This window comes from Setaria viridis, chromosome 9 (genome assembly GCF_005286985.2).
Source record: "Setaria viridis chromosome 9, Setaria_viridis_v4.0, whole genome shotgun sequence".
Classification (NCBI taxonomy): Eukaryota; Viridiplantae; Streptophyta; class Magnoliopsida; order Poales; family Poaceae; genus Setaria; species Setaria viridis.
The window spans coordinates 55,867,592-55,881,712 of record NC_048271.2 but is presented as its reverse complement, the minus strand read 5'-3'; the positions used below and the strand labels follow the sequence as shown (position 1 = coordinate 55,881,712).

At 46.0% G+C, this 14,121-nt stretch overlaps 1 protein-coding gene and 1 long non-coding RNA gene across 2 annotated transcripts; one reads left to right on the top strand and one right to left on the bottom strand.

The window, feature by feature from the left end:
• Positions 1-1,772: 1,772 nt before the first annotated feature.
• LOC117839290 (THO complex subunit 1) lies at positions 1,773-9,591 on the top strand. Its single transcript, XM_034719595.2, has 21 exons — positions 1,773-2,201; positions 2,654-2,737; positions 2,922-2,996; positions 3,226-3,316; positions 3,454-3,599; positions 3,701-3,772; positions 4,473-4,545; positions 4,658-4,723; positions 4,874-4,920; positions 5,042-5,113; positions 5,234-5,362; positions 5,439-5,504; positions 5,755-5,796; positions 6,635-6,751; positions 6,849-6,931; positions 7,252-7,318; positions 7,742-7,813; positions 7,976-8,026; positions 8,635-8,694; positions 8,829-8,978; positions 9,074-9,591. Exons 1-21 carry the CDS (start codon positions 1,788-1,790, stop codon positions 9,293-9,295), a joined length of 2,199 nt encoding a protein of 732 aa, XP_034575486.2. The 5' UTR covers positions 1,773-1,787; the 3' UTR covers positions 9,296-9,591.
• On the bottom strand, positions 9,463-10,830 carry LOC117839291 (uncharacterized). Its single transcript, XR_004636816.2, has 2 exons — positions 10,108-10,830; positions 9,463-9,895 (listed from the first exon to the last, which is right to left on the bottom strand). It is a non-coding gene; the product is annotated as an uncharacterized lncRNA (long non-coding RNA).
• Positions 10,831-14,121: the final 3,291 nt, after the last annotated feature.

The following is a 14,121-nucleotide window of genomic DNA, read 5'->3' as shown; positions in this document are numbered from 1 at the left end:
ACTGGATCCTTTCCTGTTGGGAAGTTGGAACTTTTCTATGAATATGACATGCATCTTCTGCAGTTTTCCTTACTTCAGAGCATTCTACTTTACCATTCTTTTTAATGCAAATTGTTGATTCCACAAATTAGCGATTTTTTGGGAGTATTTTATAGTGATGGATAGATGTATGGTTGTCTGGTGCAATCGTGGGCCAGTAAATACGCTCAAGTTTCTCACTCAGCTAATGGGTGCTATTTGTTTGGTAGCCTATCTATTTTTTTGGGGTGTGAATACGATGTAGATTGGTCTGAAGCAGTCTAGTGTTTTATCTGCATAGCGACATAGTAATGCTTGTATCATCTCTTGTTAGAACTTGTCCATGAGCGCGACTGTGCAACTTCATTAAACAACAAACTGGTTGCTGCATGCTCCGCTTCGATGCCTATATTCCTTCACTTTACGTTGATTAATGTCATAGACTCCACGGTAATACCTGTTTAGCTGTTTTTATATCTTATGGAGATTGTTAAATTAACAATCAAACATATAGTTTGTCGGAAAGTTTTGGGTTCTAGTTCAAATGTGAACTATATATACAAGAACCTCGTCACTCTTTATTTAGCGCCGATCCCTGCTGACAAGTTGGCAATCTGGTTTGTTGCCATCACAACCGTATCTGGTCTAAATCTACTTTTCTATTTTCAAGCTGGTGGTTTTTCCTATGTTCTATGGCTTGGAACTTTGTTTTATCTGCAGGATATGGAACAAATTGTATGTCACATCTTCAGAAGTAAGCATTTGGTTACTCAATCCATTGTGCTTGAGTATGTTAGTCAGTTAGTGATGTTCATTCGATAATCAAATGATATTCTTGTTGTATCTTTTATGCCTTAAGTTTATACATTATTGTATTATAGTCTTTGCATCAAGAGACGATTGCCTATGATTTGTGAACCTGGACAGTCTGTTGTTGATCAGCGATTGCTGGAGTCAACGCTAAGCTTGATCATTATACGGTGATGGTTGCTGTATCATTGTTTCTCCTGCTTGCATAGCTGCATGTTTGGACCATGCTTTGGTTATTAATGTTGAGATTGTTCAGGACAATCGTGTAAAAAACTGAAAATTATGCCCTTCGCCTACAGAATCCTAGAAACAGGTTGCCTGTGCTGGACGATATGATGCAGACTCGAACAGCGGAATCGGGTAAAATGTTTGCCCATACATTTGATTCTGGGCTTTTTGTGTGATTCTGTTGTGTATGCCTTCTTCTCTAAACTAGACTAGATTGATTAGCTCGTCTGTTTATCTCTCTACCGCGCAACGGCACAAAGTCCGCGTTTGGAATTGGGGAAATAGAATTCTCGCTCTTTATTATTCCTTCCGTTCTAAATGATAGGTTGTTTGACTTTTCTAGATGCATAGCTGCATCTAGACATAGGGTATGTTTAAGTATATAACAAAATCTATGAATTAAAAAAAAGCTAAAATTACCTATAATTTGAAACGAACGGTGCACCTTATACTCAAAGGTCAAGCGACATTGCGATCCACCAAAGAGTTCACCAAATACGGAGAGGATCATGAGCAAGCGGAATATAAAATTCCCACAATGTTGTACTGGTAGTACATTTCAAGAACGGAAAGAAGGCCACGATACTTTTTTTGAAAAAAAATTCACGTGAACTTAATGCAAACTGGGCCTATGGTAAGAGGTTTCTCGAACTGGACCGGGCCGTCCAGTGCGAGCGAAATGGATGGGAGGGACTCGACGACAGACAACCAGGCATTTATGGGCCGGGCACATGCCAGGTCTGCGCGGCGCGGCCCAGCTGCCTCAGCCTTCTCTGCCCCAGCTGCCGCGCATCCGTTCCATTGCTGCTCTCCCGAGTCTCCTTCACCGTTCTCTGTTCGTCGCCGCCGCCGCGGCCACCCGCCGGCCTGCACTACACCCGGTGCTCGCCGCCACTTTGCCTAGTTCCGGCACCGCGGCAAAGGCAGGCTCCGTGGGTTTCGCGGCCCGAGCTGGTGCTTCAGCCCCACCAGTAGATCTCTCCAAGCCTGCAAGCCCTACCGCCCACCTCACCATGGCAGAGCCCTCGCCGCCAGCGTCGAACGCTGGCCTCCGAATCCTCCTGTCCAAGGACCGGCCGTCTCCCTCCCCTCCATCCACCGCCGGCTCCACCGTCTCCAGCCACACAGACCGCGACCGCATCATCGTGAGCTCACTGTCCCTGCCGCCCTGCTCCTAGCTGCGGTCATAATTGGGTTTTTTTGCCGTTATTTAAGTAGTAAGTAGGGTTCTGTTTTCTGCGAGTGGTTAATGCCTGTTTTCTGCGAGTGGTAATGCCAGTGGACTCGAGATGCAGCTTCCCGCGCCTTTGATGCAGCGTCTTTTTCTCTGTTTCCATTTAGCTGCGAGATATTGGTTGCAGATCAGCAGCTACCGCTCAATATTTAGTAGTGGGCGCAATGAGAACACTGACAGAATTATCCTGTGGCAATAGTGTCTGTAGGTTTCAAGCAGTGTGTGTTACAGCTGCCCTGGCGGGTTCAGCTGTTAATGGACAGGCAGTAGGCATTTGTGGGCTTGATCTTGGGTGGGATGGCGTTAGAGGATGGATAAAAAGTGCTGAAAATTTTTAATGAAAATGTTTCTATATTTTTGCAGGGAGTTTTCCGGAGTGCATTATCTAGGACTGAACCCCCAGAAACATTTGCCCTTCAGACAGTTCAGGAAGCAATTAAACCTCAGGTATATAATAGTCAGTCACCTTGATTGATGATGAGTTGCTTGCGATTCATGTTATTATTTTACTCTATTTCGTTTAGTTTTCCTGAATGCTTGTATTTTAGGTAAGTTACGTGTCTGGTTCACGTGCAGTTTGGGGTTCAGCTACTCATCCAATTTGAAACACGTCTCATTTCTTATTTCGCAGAAGGAAACAGTGTTGGTCCTAGAGGAGAATCAATCCTTGGAAAATGCTCTTCGAACATTGCTGCAGGAACTTGTGGTAAGCTTGGCTACACTAATCTTTGTTCTCACCTGATAATAAAATGTTTAGGATTGTTGTAGGAACCTGCATTTTACTGGGCCTCTGCATCATTAGGAGTATGTTTCTTAGTCGCAAGGTTTCCTTGATGATTTCTAATATAAAGTGGAAGGTGTAGCCGTGTAGGTGCATTTTTTTATTTGCGATACTAGAAAAGATTGCTGATTCTGTTTTATATTTGTATTCTTAGTCATCTGCAGTCCAATCAGGTAAAAAGATTATGCAATACGGAAATTCCTTGGATAGCGGAGAAAGTAATTGCCTGATAACTCGCCTTCTTGGTCAGTTTCCACCATTCTTTGTTCAAATCCATATCTATTTGAGGACCTTATGGCATCAACTTCTGACTTCTGAGCACTATTTGATGCTTGTGAAGCATTAATTTCTGTTCTGAGAAACCAATGTTCTGTGCTGTTAGATATTGTGCTTTACCTTTGCGAAAGAGGGCATGTTGAGGGTGGTATGGTATTCCAGCTGTTAGAAGACCTAACTGAAATGTCAACAATCAAAGACTGCAAAGATATCTTTGGGTATATTGAGAGCCAACAAGATGTACTGGGGAAGGTAATTGTGATCCTTATATGATTTTGTTTGGTTAGTTCTGTTAGGTAGAGAAGATGCATATTTGTAAATTTGCTGATGGACTCTTGTTGGGTTGTTTATAGCAAGAACTTTTTGGACGTGGAAAACTAGTTATGCTAAGGACTTGTAACCAACTTCTTCGAAGACTATCAAAGGTTAGATGCAGTTGTTTTTTTTGTGCCTACTCTTTGAATTTTATTTTTCTGTTGCTCTCATATTTCAGCTTGACATTAAGCAGACCTATTTTTTAACCAGCTGACTAGCTGGGTGATCTTGATCTTGTATATAAAAAAGATATAAAAAACTCAACGGATCTGTGAGGAACTTTTTTTAATATTATAAATAAGAAGAATAGGAACTCAAATTCGAGTCAAACCCTTGGTGATATGGGTGGACACCGACACCTCTCCCACCAACTGAGCTAGGTTCAGTAAGAGCTTTGCTAATAAACTTTTTGCTAAACTAAATGATAGCATGTACCATACCACAAAAATCTTGACCTTGTGGCCCCATGAACACCTTCAACTATTACTCTTTGTATCTATTGGGGTTTTCCCAGCACTTCTTTTTTGCTGAAGAGTAAAATGCTCCACCAGTCCGTAACTTGTCCCGCCCTGTTCCCTAAACTTTAAAAATGAGCATTTGGATCTCTAAACTTGTTAAATGTGCCACTTGAGGTCCAAATCTACTTAATTAGCATAAACTTGCTTATGTCACATGCTAACATCGCACCCAACATGGAGGGGGCAAACGGTGACATTTCCTTCATTCTAAGAATTTAGGGACCTCATCATGGTATGTTTTACTCTTCTGTTGAACCAACATTAATATTTCCTTCGTTCTTAAATATCTCAGGCAAATGATGTGGTGTTCTGTGGGCGCATTATCATGTTTCTAGCGCATTTTTTCCCACTATCGGAGCGTTCAGGTTTGCATATTGTATCTCTCTTTTCCCAACCTCAACTAATTTTCCTCTTATTGGTAAACTGTGTATAACTGTCTTCAGATACACCATTCATTTTGTTTGTCTATTTTAACAGCTCTCAACATTAAGGGAGTTTTCAACACATCAAATGTAACAAAGTATGAAAAAGATGCTACGGATGGTGAGTATGACTCTTCTATGTTAACACTGTAATGTTCTATTTTGTTTGTTGCACCTGACGCTGCAAAATTATTTGCTTTTGGTCCTATCTTCACTTTCTTGAATCTGTCTTCCTAAATGCTACATCCTGATGTGTATTTTTATTTCTCAGGAATATCTGTTGATTTCAACTTCTACAAGACCCTCTGGAGTCTACAGGTTGATATTTGGCACTTCCTGCAATTCTATGGAATTGGAAATTGTCACTAGAAATCATACATTCTTCGTGATCATCAACATTTTTATTTAATGCTCATTTTTTTAAATATTTGTGTGTTAGGAGCATTTCAGTAACCCAGCTTTGACTAATACAAACCTGGCTAAATGGCAAAAGTTCTCCTCTAATTTGGCGGTATGTCCCTTCATACAATTTTCTTCCAATGACAGGTTCCTGCTCATTTTTCAATTCTGTGGCCTGTGGGCTCATTCTGAATATCTGATTCATATACTGAGATAATCACTGACTATCCAGGTTGTGTTGAGCACATTTGAAGCTCTGCCTCTTAGTGATGATGATGGAAAACTTAACAATCTCGACCAGGAAGAAGATGCTGCTTTCAATATTAAGTACCTGACTAGCAGTAAATTGATGGGTTTGGAGGTAAAAGCTTTTGAGCAGGTGGTTTGACTTTCCTTTTTCTGTTCACCATTGTGATATATCCGTTCCATCTTTTCAGTTGAAGGACCCTAGTTTTCGACGCCACATCCTTGTCCAATGTCTTATATTTTTTGACTATCTCAAGGTATGTTAACTTGGAATGATGCAATGGTTGCATTTATTTGGCAATCGTACAAGGCAAAATCATAAAACAAATAAAAATACTTTCATCAGTCTTCATTGATGTACACCTATGCATGTTTGTGTTATTATATGCACTATAATTTCCCCTAATTTTTCTGTATCAGTACTGTTTCGCTGTTAATCATTTCATTTGACTAGCCTGTTACGATCGCTGAAGCGCAGACTGCTGACAAAATTATTTTGTTGTTCAGGCACCTGGAAAAAATGAAAAAGAAGGTCCAACAGGGGGCATGGTCAGCACTGAAACATGAGTTTTTTTTTCCTAATGAAGTTAAATACCTTAAGACATGAACATTTCTAGATCTCATTTCATAATTGTTTTCCAATATTGTGATTTTGCAACAGCTAATTTTCCACAGTTCTTATGAAACCCCTTGGTTCTTTCTAGGAATAGTTCTTGTACCTGTACCCTTATAAGCTGGATACTGTTCCTCCAATCTTTAGCTGGGCCCTAAACAACAAATAATTGAAATCCGCCATTCAAAACCATGTCAAGCTTTGGTTGGACATCCAGTGGTTAGGTTTTCCAATTTATGAATGTCAAGATGCATCCAAAATAATCTAGAATATTGGCCATGTGTACTATTCAGTCAACAAATGAAAAGGTGACTTTTTTCTCCTGATGCCCCACATGTATATTTCATCTCACTTCTCCCCTGCCCCAACTGAACACAATGAGGACAAGTTTACATCTATCTCATCCACATGCATGGAAGATACTCTTCTTCAATCCTACATGAATCTCAAATTATTCATATGTTACAGTTATAGATATTCCCAGACCTTTGGTGTGGGTAAAACTAGTTATTTATAATTGCTGAGGTTTGCACCAAAAAAGTATATTTTATATGGATAAAAATGGGCTGTTCCATAGAGTAAGTTGGTGGTACTACCTGTTTAACTGTGTCAACCAATACTAACTGATCTGTTTAACAGTGTCAACCAATACTAACTGATCCTGACCCAATACAGAAAACTTGGCCATAGTGACTGGTGTATTAAATCAGTGCATAGAGGAACAAGATAATCTTCAAATAGTATCAATTGACTATGTGTTATCCCTTCAATCAGAAAGATGAAATCAAATCTTGCGAAGAGCGTGTTAAGAAGCTTCTGGAGGTTATTCCACCAAAAGGGAAAGAATTTCTGAAAAGCATTGAACATATTCTTGAGCGGGAGAAAAACTGGGTATGCTTTTTAACTGCACATGATACAAGTTTTTAACCTTTATAGTAGGAGCTCACATAACCAATTATTCTCATCCCTCTGTATATGACTTGAAAAGGTTTGGTGGAAGCGCGATGGGTGTCTCGCATTTGAAAAAGCACCCTTCGAAATGAAACCAGTTCAGGCTGGAGGCAGAAAACGGTATGCTACTTGCTTAAAGCACTGAACTCAAAGTTTATTGCTCTAGATTCGTCTAGGAAAGTTTAATACAAGATAAATTGCAATAACAGATTTGCATGTAATATTAAGTCATACTTATTTCTCAGAAAGACCATGTCCAATCATATAGTTTAATGTTAGGATTCTGCTAAAGTAAAAGAAATCAAGGGATGCTTTGCACAAAATCTAAATCTTTTGTTACTGTTGTAATCTGAAAGTTTGTTGTTGTTTTTTATTGCCCATTCCCTTTTTATACTTTGCTTCCATGATCAGCAGTAAAGGTGACATTGCATGCTTTGTAGGAAGCCAAGGTGGAGACTGGGAAACAAAGAGCTTAGCCAACTTTGGAAATGGGCAGAACAAAACCCTGTATGTACATCTTCTCAATATAGTGCTTAGTTAGTAATGAAATTGCACAAATTTATCAGTTTGGGGTCCTTGATAAAAACATACTATTACATGAACCATGGCACTTGCGGCTTGCAGTCCATTTCTGCCTGTATATAGAAATCGTTGCAAGTCTTGGTGCCAGTATCACAGGACAGTGGCGTAGTACTTTTGTCTTCTAAGTTCTCATTCTGTCAATTGCCTAAGTGAGTAAAGAGATTAAAACTATAAATTAAAATTTCTCCCTCAATTTGACTTTAGCACTTCCTTTGCATTGTTTGAAAAATGACAAGCTATATACTGCACTTCTCCCTTGCTATACTTGTTTCACAGAATTTTCTTTTGCCGTACAATTTTCTGACATTTAGTTTAACCACTTACATTTAATGTTTGTTGGAACTGTAGAATGTTTTGACCAATCCTGACCGTGTCCGCATGCCATCAATTACAGAATATTGGAAACCTCTTGCAGAAGATGTAAGCGCTTTAACTTTTTCCTGGCCCTTTTTCTTTAAATAAAATGGAAAGTTCCATGGTATTATCCTTGATGGTTATTTTCCACTTTGGACATTCATTCTTTTGCTGCAAACGAAGTTTCAAACAGTCCTGTAATGACTGTTTACCTATCAAAATATACAGATGGATCCATCTGCTGGAATTGAAGAGGAGTACCACCACAAAAGTAATCGAGTAAGTTTGAGTCCGAGCTATACTAATTGCTGGATTGCTGGTTATTCTAAATTTGACTCTATGGGAGGGATTTCACAACCTTTCTGTTGAATTGTTCAAAATGGACTGTGCAAGTTATGTTCAAATTATCAGAGTCCTCTATTAAGCCCTTCCTGGTACTACTTCGAGCAACTTGGAACTTATAGACACTTAAGTTCTTCTAGTTCTTTTGTGGAATAAACTTCCATAACATCAGTATGGTGCCATGGTGGTAGGATGTTTCAAGAAATGTTGAAATAGGAATCTGTTCCTTCAACTAACATAGCATAGGTACTTCACATTATGTCAAAGCAACCCCCTGATGGCCTTATCAGCCTGCACAATGCTGGCATGGCCTGTTACCTTTATTAACTCCAGTCAGGCAGTCTCATTGAAAAGAAACGTGATATAGCTTGTCACTTCTCAGTGTTCATGAAAATAAGGTGTCATTGTTTCATGGGCACTGATTCCATGAATACCATTCTTTTTCTTGTGTTCCGTATATTACAGCTCGATGTTGGAAATAGCATTTCATGTTTAACTTCCTTGTAGCTAGTAGATTGGTCTCAAGACTGGTGATTATGTGACAGGTGTATTGCTGGAAAGGGTTACGCTTTTCGGCCAGGCAGGACTTGGATGGATTTGCCCGGGTATGTAATAAGCTATGAAGCATTATAACATAATTATTTGATTGTGTGCTCGAGGGATTGAATGAATAATTATACAGGTAATTTTTTTGAAAGTTAATGCATTATACAGGTAATAATCACCATTTCCATTTCAGTTTTCTGACTACGGGATTGAAGGAGTTGTACCTTCAGAGCTCCTGCCACCTGAAGTAAATGCCAAGTTCTCTTCAAAGCCTGCTGAAAAGGTTAAACGAGTGAAAAGGGAAGATTCGAAAGGCGCTTCAGCTCAACCCAAAGAGCAACAGGTTCGTGCTTGTTATGTGACACACCTTTTCGACATTTAGAAAGACTAACACTAGCATATTTAGATCCTCTTTAATTGTTGTTGTGGACTGTGCAGGTTGCGGCCACACCTGAAACGGATGGAGGTGGCAGCGGGGGTGACCCAGAAGAAGGGGCGGTGCCAATGGATTCCGACAATGGGGCGGCGGAGGATGGTCAGAAACAGAGCCCCGAGGAAGTCTCTGGGCCTGAAAGCGGACAGTGCGAGCCTGAAGCTGATGCTGATGATAACATGAAAACTGAGACCACGAGTAGGGATGCTCGTGCCGGGGAGAAATAGAAGTTGTAAAATTTCTAGCTGGACAATGTTGTATCATTCTGCCAATAGTTTCGACTGAAATTGGGCATTCTTGTAGGCAGTGTGATCCGAGTTGGGACTTGTAGTTAGCAGTTAGCACATCCTGTAATGTTCTCGTAAGAGTAAAATACACTTAAGAGGTGGTCCACTAACTTGTAACGGAGTGTCACTTGGGTCCCTAAAATTTGAAAGTACATTTCTAAGTACATAAACTCTGTAAACTTTGTAATTTGAAAGTACATTTCTAAGTACATAAACTCTGTAAACTTTGTAAGTTATGTCATCTGGATCCCTATCCTTCCACCGTGTATCTATCGATGACATGGCGCGTTGACTGGACGTCTCCTCTCTGGTCCCTTCTTCAACATGGCGCGTTGACGGGACGTCTCCTCTCTTGTCCCTTCTTCCTTCTTCAAGCATTTCGTCGAGCACCCTGTGAGCGCCGCGAGCACTGTCGTTGCTGCTGCTACTGCTGGATGCCCTCATGCCACCTTGCCACAGCCGCTGCCGAGGACACGCGTACCATGCACTCGCCCACGCACCATGGCCACCGCTGTCGCTGCGCTCCTCGTCCTGCCAATCCTGTCGCCGTCGATGACCACCAGTCCACCACGGCACCGTCGTCGGGTTACCGAGCGGCATGCCACCAGAAAGTGAATCGAAATTACTAAGCAGCAGGCCAGGGGCAGGGCGATTAATTACTGATTAGGAGTGGAGGAGATGGAGGTGACTAATCGAGCTTAAATTGAAGACAAGTAATGGGCATGGATGGGCATGGATTGATTGTTGCTTACAAGCAGAGCGGGCACATGACGAGGCCTTTCTCGTTGCACCCGCGGCAGCGCACGCCACCGCCGAACACTTTAGTCTCGTTTGGTAGCTCGGATGAGCATTAGCCAGACCCAATTGATACAGATTAGCTTGTTTGGTAGGTTGGATGATGTCACGGGCCATGCTGAGATGGTGAAAAAAGACCAGCCAACCTGCATCGCGTGGAACGTCAAAATCGGCCCAAGCAGCAGCGTTACCGTGACCTCCGGTGCCTCGCGACCCCAGCCCTGCCCCGTCTCAACTGCCCCGTCTCAACGCCGGAGTGCTGCCGCGCCATGGCCTCCAGGCGAGCACCACCACCACTTCGTCCTGGAGCCTGTCTATGCGCCCGCCACCCGCGCCCTCAGCCACCCCACCGGCCAACCTGCCGCAGGTCAAGCCCCAGCCGTGCGCTGTCAGCTCTCAACCGAGCCTGGCAATGGTGACTTGCACCGTCGCCGATGAAGAGAGAATGAGGAACACACACGAGAGTGGATGAACGAGTCGAAGCTCGATAAACACAAGTGTATCACCTGATTTGTGCCACTCAGAATCAGCAGCTTTTCTGTTTTTTTCTGTCTTTTATTATGCAAAGCAACAGCTAAACATGCAGTTCAGTTCCACAACGGGCGCGAGCTATCCTCGGCACCCCGATCCTATCTTCACGACCACCACAAGACTCGGCGCTCGTGAGATGCTAGACCGAAGTAGAAACATGCAGACTCTAACAAACTAACTGAACTAACTGACTCGTGCACAGCTTAACTAACAAAGCTCCCCCTAAACTGTGCACTAGTGTTTAAGCTTCACAAGGCCCAACTTGTCGCGAAGTTCACAAAACCGTTCTCGCAGCAACGCCTTGGTCAAGATGGCCGCCAGCTGCTCAGATGTGCTAACAGACGTAACACACACCCTGCCTTCCTCTACGCACTCGCGAATGAAGTGATATCTCGTGTCAATGTGCTTAGAACGATCATGAAAGACAGGATTTTTACTTAGCTGTATGGCGGATTGGCTGTCAATGTAGATCTTCGTCGCACTCTCCCTCTTCTTCTGCAGCTCAGACCAGAGGCGCGACAGCCAAACTCCTTGACAGGCAGCAGTAGTCCCTGCAATGTACTCTGCCTCACAAGAGGAGAGGGCCACGACCTTCTGCTTTTGGCTCTGCCAAGTGATGACATTTTTCCCCAGGAAGAAGAGGACGCCGGTGGTGCTCTTGCGCGTGTCAATGTCCCCGGCATGATCGCTGTCGCTAAATCCGACGAGTTCCACGTCCTTCTCCTTCCTTGTGTAGTGGCAGCCGTAGTCTATGGTGCCCGCGACGTAGCGCAGTACCCTTCTGACAGCTGCCATGTGCTCGGTGGTTGGATGCTCCATGAATCGACTGAGGTAGCCCACCGAGAACGCCAGATCAGGTCTGGTATTCACCAGGTAGCGTAGTGCTCCCACGATGCTCCTGTAAGCCGTGGGATCAACTGCTGGTGCGGTGCTGTTTTTGCTCAGTTTCAGGCGCGGCTCCATGGGGATGTGACTGGCGTTACACCCTGCCAGCCCGGCGTCCTGGACAAGCTTGGCCGCGTACGCTTTCTGGCTCAGCGTGATGCCATCCGCTCCCTGGTTCACCTGCAGACCAAGGTAGTAGTGGAGGAGGCCCAGATCGCTCATCTGAAACTTGTTCTTTATCTGGACCTTGAAGTGCTCGATGTCGCCCGTGCTGCCGCCGGTGATGATGAGGTCGTCCACATACACTCCTACGACGAGGCGGCGTGCGCCCTCGCCGCGTAGGTACACGGCGTGCTCAGAGTTGCTGCGACCAAACCCGAGCTGGAGTAGGGTACTGTCTAGCTTCGAGTACCAGGCCCGCGGCGCTTGCCGGAGCCCGTACAGTGCCTTCACAAGCCGCAGTACCTTGTTCTCGTGTCCTTTCAAGACGAAGCCCGGCGGCTGCTCGACGAAGACCTCCTCTACCAGCACTCCGTTCAGGAATGCCGATTTCACATCCATGTGGTGGACCGGCCAGCTTTCATTTGCCGCGTGTGCCAGGAGTAGTCGGACTGACTCCAAGCGAGCCACTGGCGCATACACCTCGTCAAAATCGATCCCTTGGCGCTGCACATACCCCTTTGCGACCAGCCGGGCCTTGTACTTGGAGATGGTCCCGGCCGCGTCCTTCTTCGCTTTGTAGACCCACTTGAGGCCTATGGGCTTCACCTCCGGCGGACACTCTGTGAGCTCCCACGTGCCGTTTACCTCCATCGCCGTCATCTCGTCGAGCATGGCGAGGCGCCAGTTCTCATGTTGAACGGCCTCAGCATAGCTTGTGGGCTCGACGTCGCTTGCCAGCAGCAGGTGCTCAGCCGCCTCGCGCTGCGCCAGGCCAGGCGGTGATGATGGGCCTAGCAGGTTGTCGAGCTGACGAAACCGGAGTGGTGCGTCCTCGTCGTGGTCCACGTCGAGGTCCTCCTCATTGATGGTGGGTGGCGTCGCGAACTCCAGAGCATCTCCTGGTGGGTGTTCACCGGCTCCCCCGGCGTCGAGCACCGGAGTGGAGGGCGACGCCATCCGGGTGTCGTACGATGCAGATGGGGATGGGGTTCCTGGCGATGTCGAGGTGGAGCGCGGCGTGGTCGTCATGGTGCTGGTGGCCGTAGCACTTGGCTGCACCTGCACTTCAAACTCTGAGTCAATTCTGAAGTCCGGTTCAGCGTCGTTGAGCTCCCCGTTCCAGCTCCAATGTGCTGCCTCGTCAAAGATGACGTCGCAACTCACGTGAACACGGCGTGTGCTCGGATCGAACACCCTGTACGCCGCGGAGCCAGGCTCATACCCGACGAAAATGGTCTTGCGGCTCCTGTCATCAAGTTTCTTCTGGTTCGGGGCAGTGACCTTCATGTGCGCGATGCACCCGAAGGTGCGAAGATGCTGAACTCTCAGTTCGCTCCCGGTCCAGAGTTGGTACGGAGTCTTGCCGCCACTGCCTTTGGAGGACGCCCGGTTAAGAAGATAGACAGCCGTGGTGACGGCCTCTCCCCAGAACACGCCAGGTAGGTCCTTGGCCTTCATCATGCTCCGGGTGGTGCTCACCACCGTCTGATTCCTCCTCTCCACCACGCCATTCTGTTGGGGTGAATATGGCGCGGTGAGCTCACGGTGCATTCCCAACTCGAAGTCACCAGCCAGGAATTCTCCTCCGCGGTCCGTGCGCAGAGCGCGCACGAGCTTGCCTGTCTTCCGCTCCGCAGCAGCCTGGATCCGCTTGATTGCCGTGGGCACGCCATCCTTGGAGGGGAGCAATGCTATCCACATGTACCTTGAATAGTCGTCGACGAGGACGAGGAAGTAGCGGTTGTCACTCAGCGTCGGTGGCGTGATGGGGCCGCACAGGTCGCCGTGCAGTAGCTAGAGCACCTCGGTGGAGCGTCGGAGCGCGCGCTGTGGAAACGGCGTCCGACGGTGTTTGCCGACGAGGCACGCGTCGCAAAGCTGGTCAACGTGATCTAGCTGCGGCATCCCTCGGACAAGGCCTTCACGCCCCATCTTCCTCAATGCCCCGAAGTTGACGTGCCCGAAACGAGCGTGCCAGAGCCATGCATCCTCCTTGGCGTGCGCGGCGAGGCACACCGGCCGCGCGATGTCGACGTCGAGGATGTAGAGCCGGCTCGGGCTCCTCGGGACCTTGGCAAGGAGGCGTCGCTCCTCGTCACGGATCCTCATCACTCCTTCGTCTACCAGCACCTTGAATCCCGCTTCATCGAGTTGGCCGATGCTGATGATGTTCGCCGTGAGCCTGGGGATGAAGTAGGTGTTGGCGAGGGCGCGATGTTCGCCATTCTTGCACGTGAAGAGGATTGTTCCGCGCCCCTTGATCTTGACGATGGAGCCGTCACCGAAACGGACGGTCCCGATGATGCCGGTGTCGAGGTTGGAGAAGGCACTGCGCACGCCGGTCATGTGGTTGGTGGCGCCCGTGTCCAGGACCCATCGCTTCGGGTCCCGGT

What these genes read in the sequence shown, in the direction of transcription:
- LOC117839290 (XM_034719595.2), top strand. Translation starts at nt 1,788, where the DNA reads ATGCCAGGTCTGCGCGGCGCGGCCCAGCTGCCTCAGCCTTCTCTGCCC. An exon ending in AACAAGATGTACTGGGGAAG is followed by an intron (nt 3,600 to 3,700) that starts GTAATTGTGATC and finishes GGTTGTTTATAG; the next exon opens with CAAGAACTTTTTGGACGTGG. An exon ending in AGACCCTCTGGAGTCTACAG is followed by an intron (nt 4,921 to 5,041) that starts GTTGATATTTGG and finishes TTTGTGTGTTAG; the next exon opens with GAGCATTTCAGTAACCCAGC.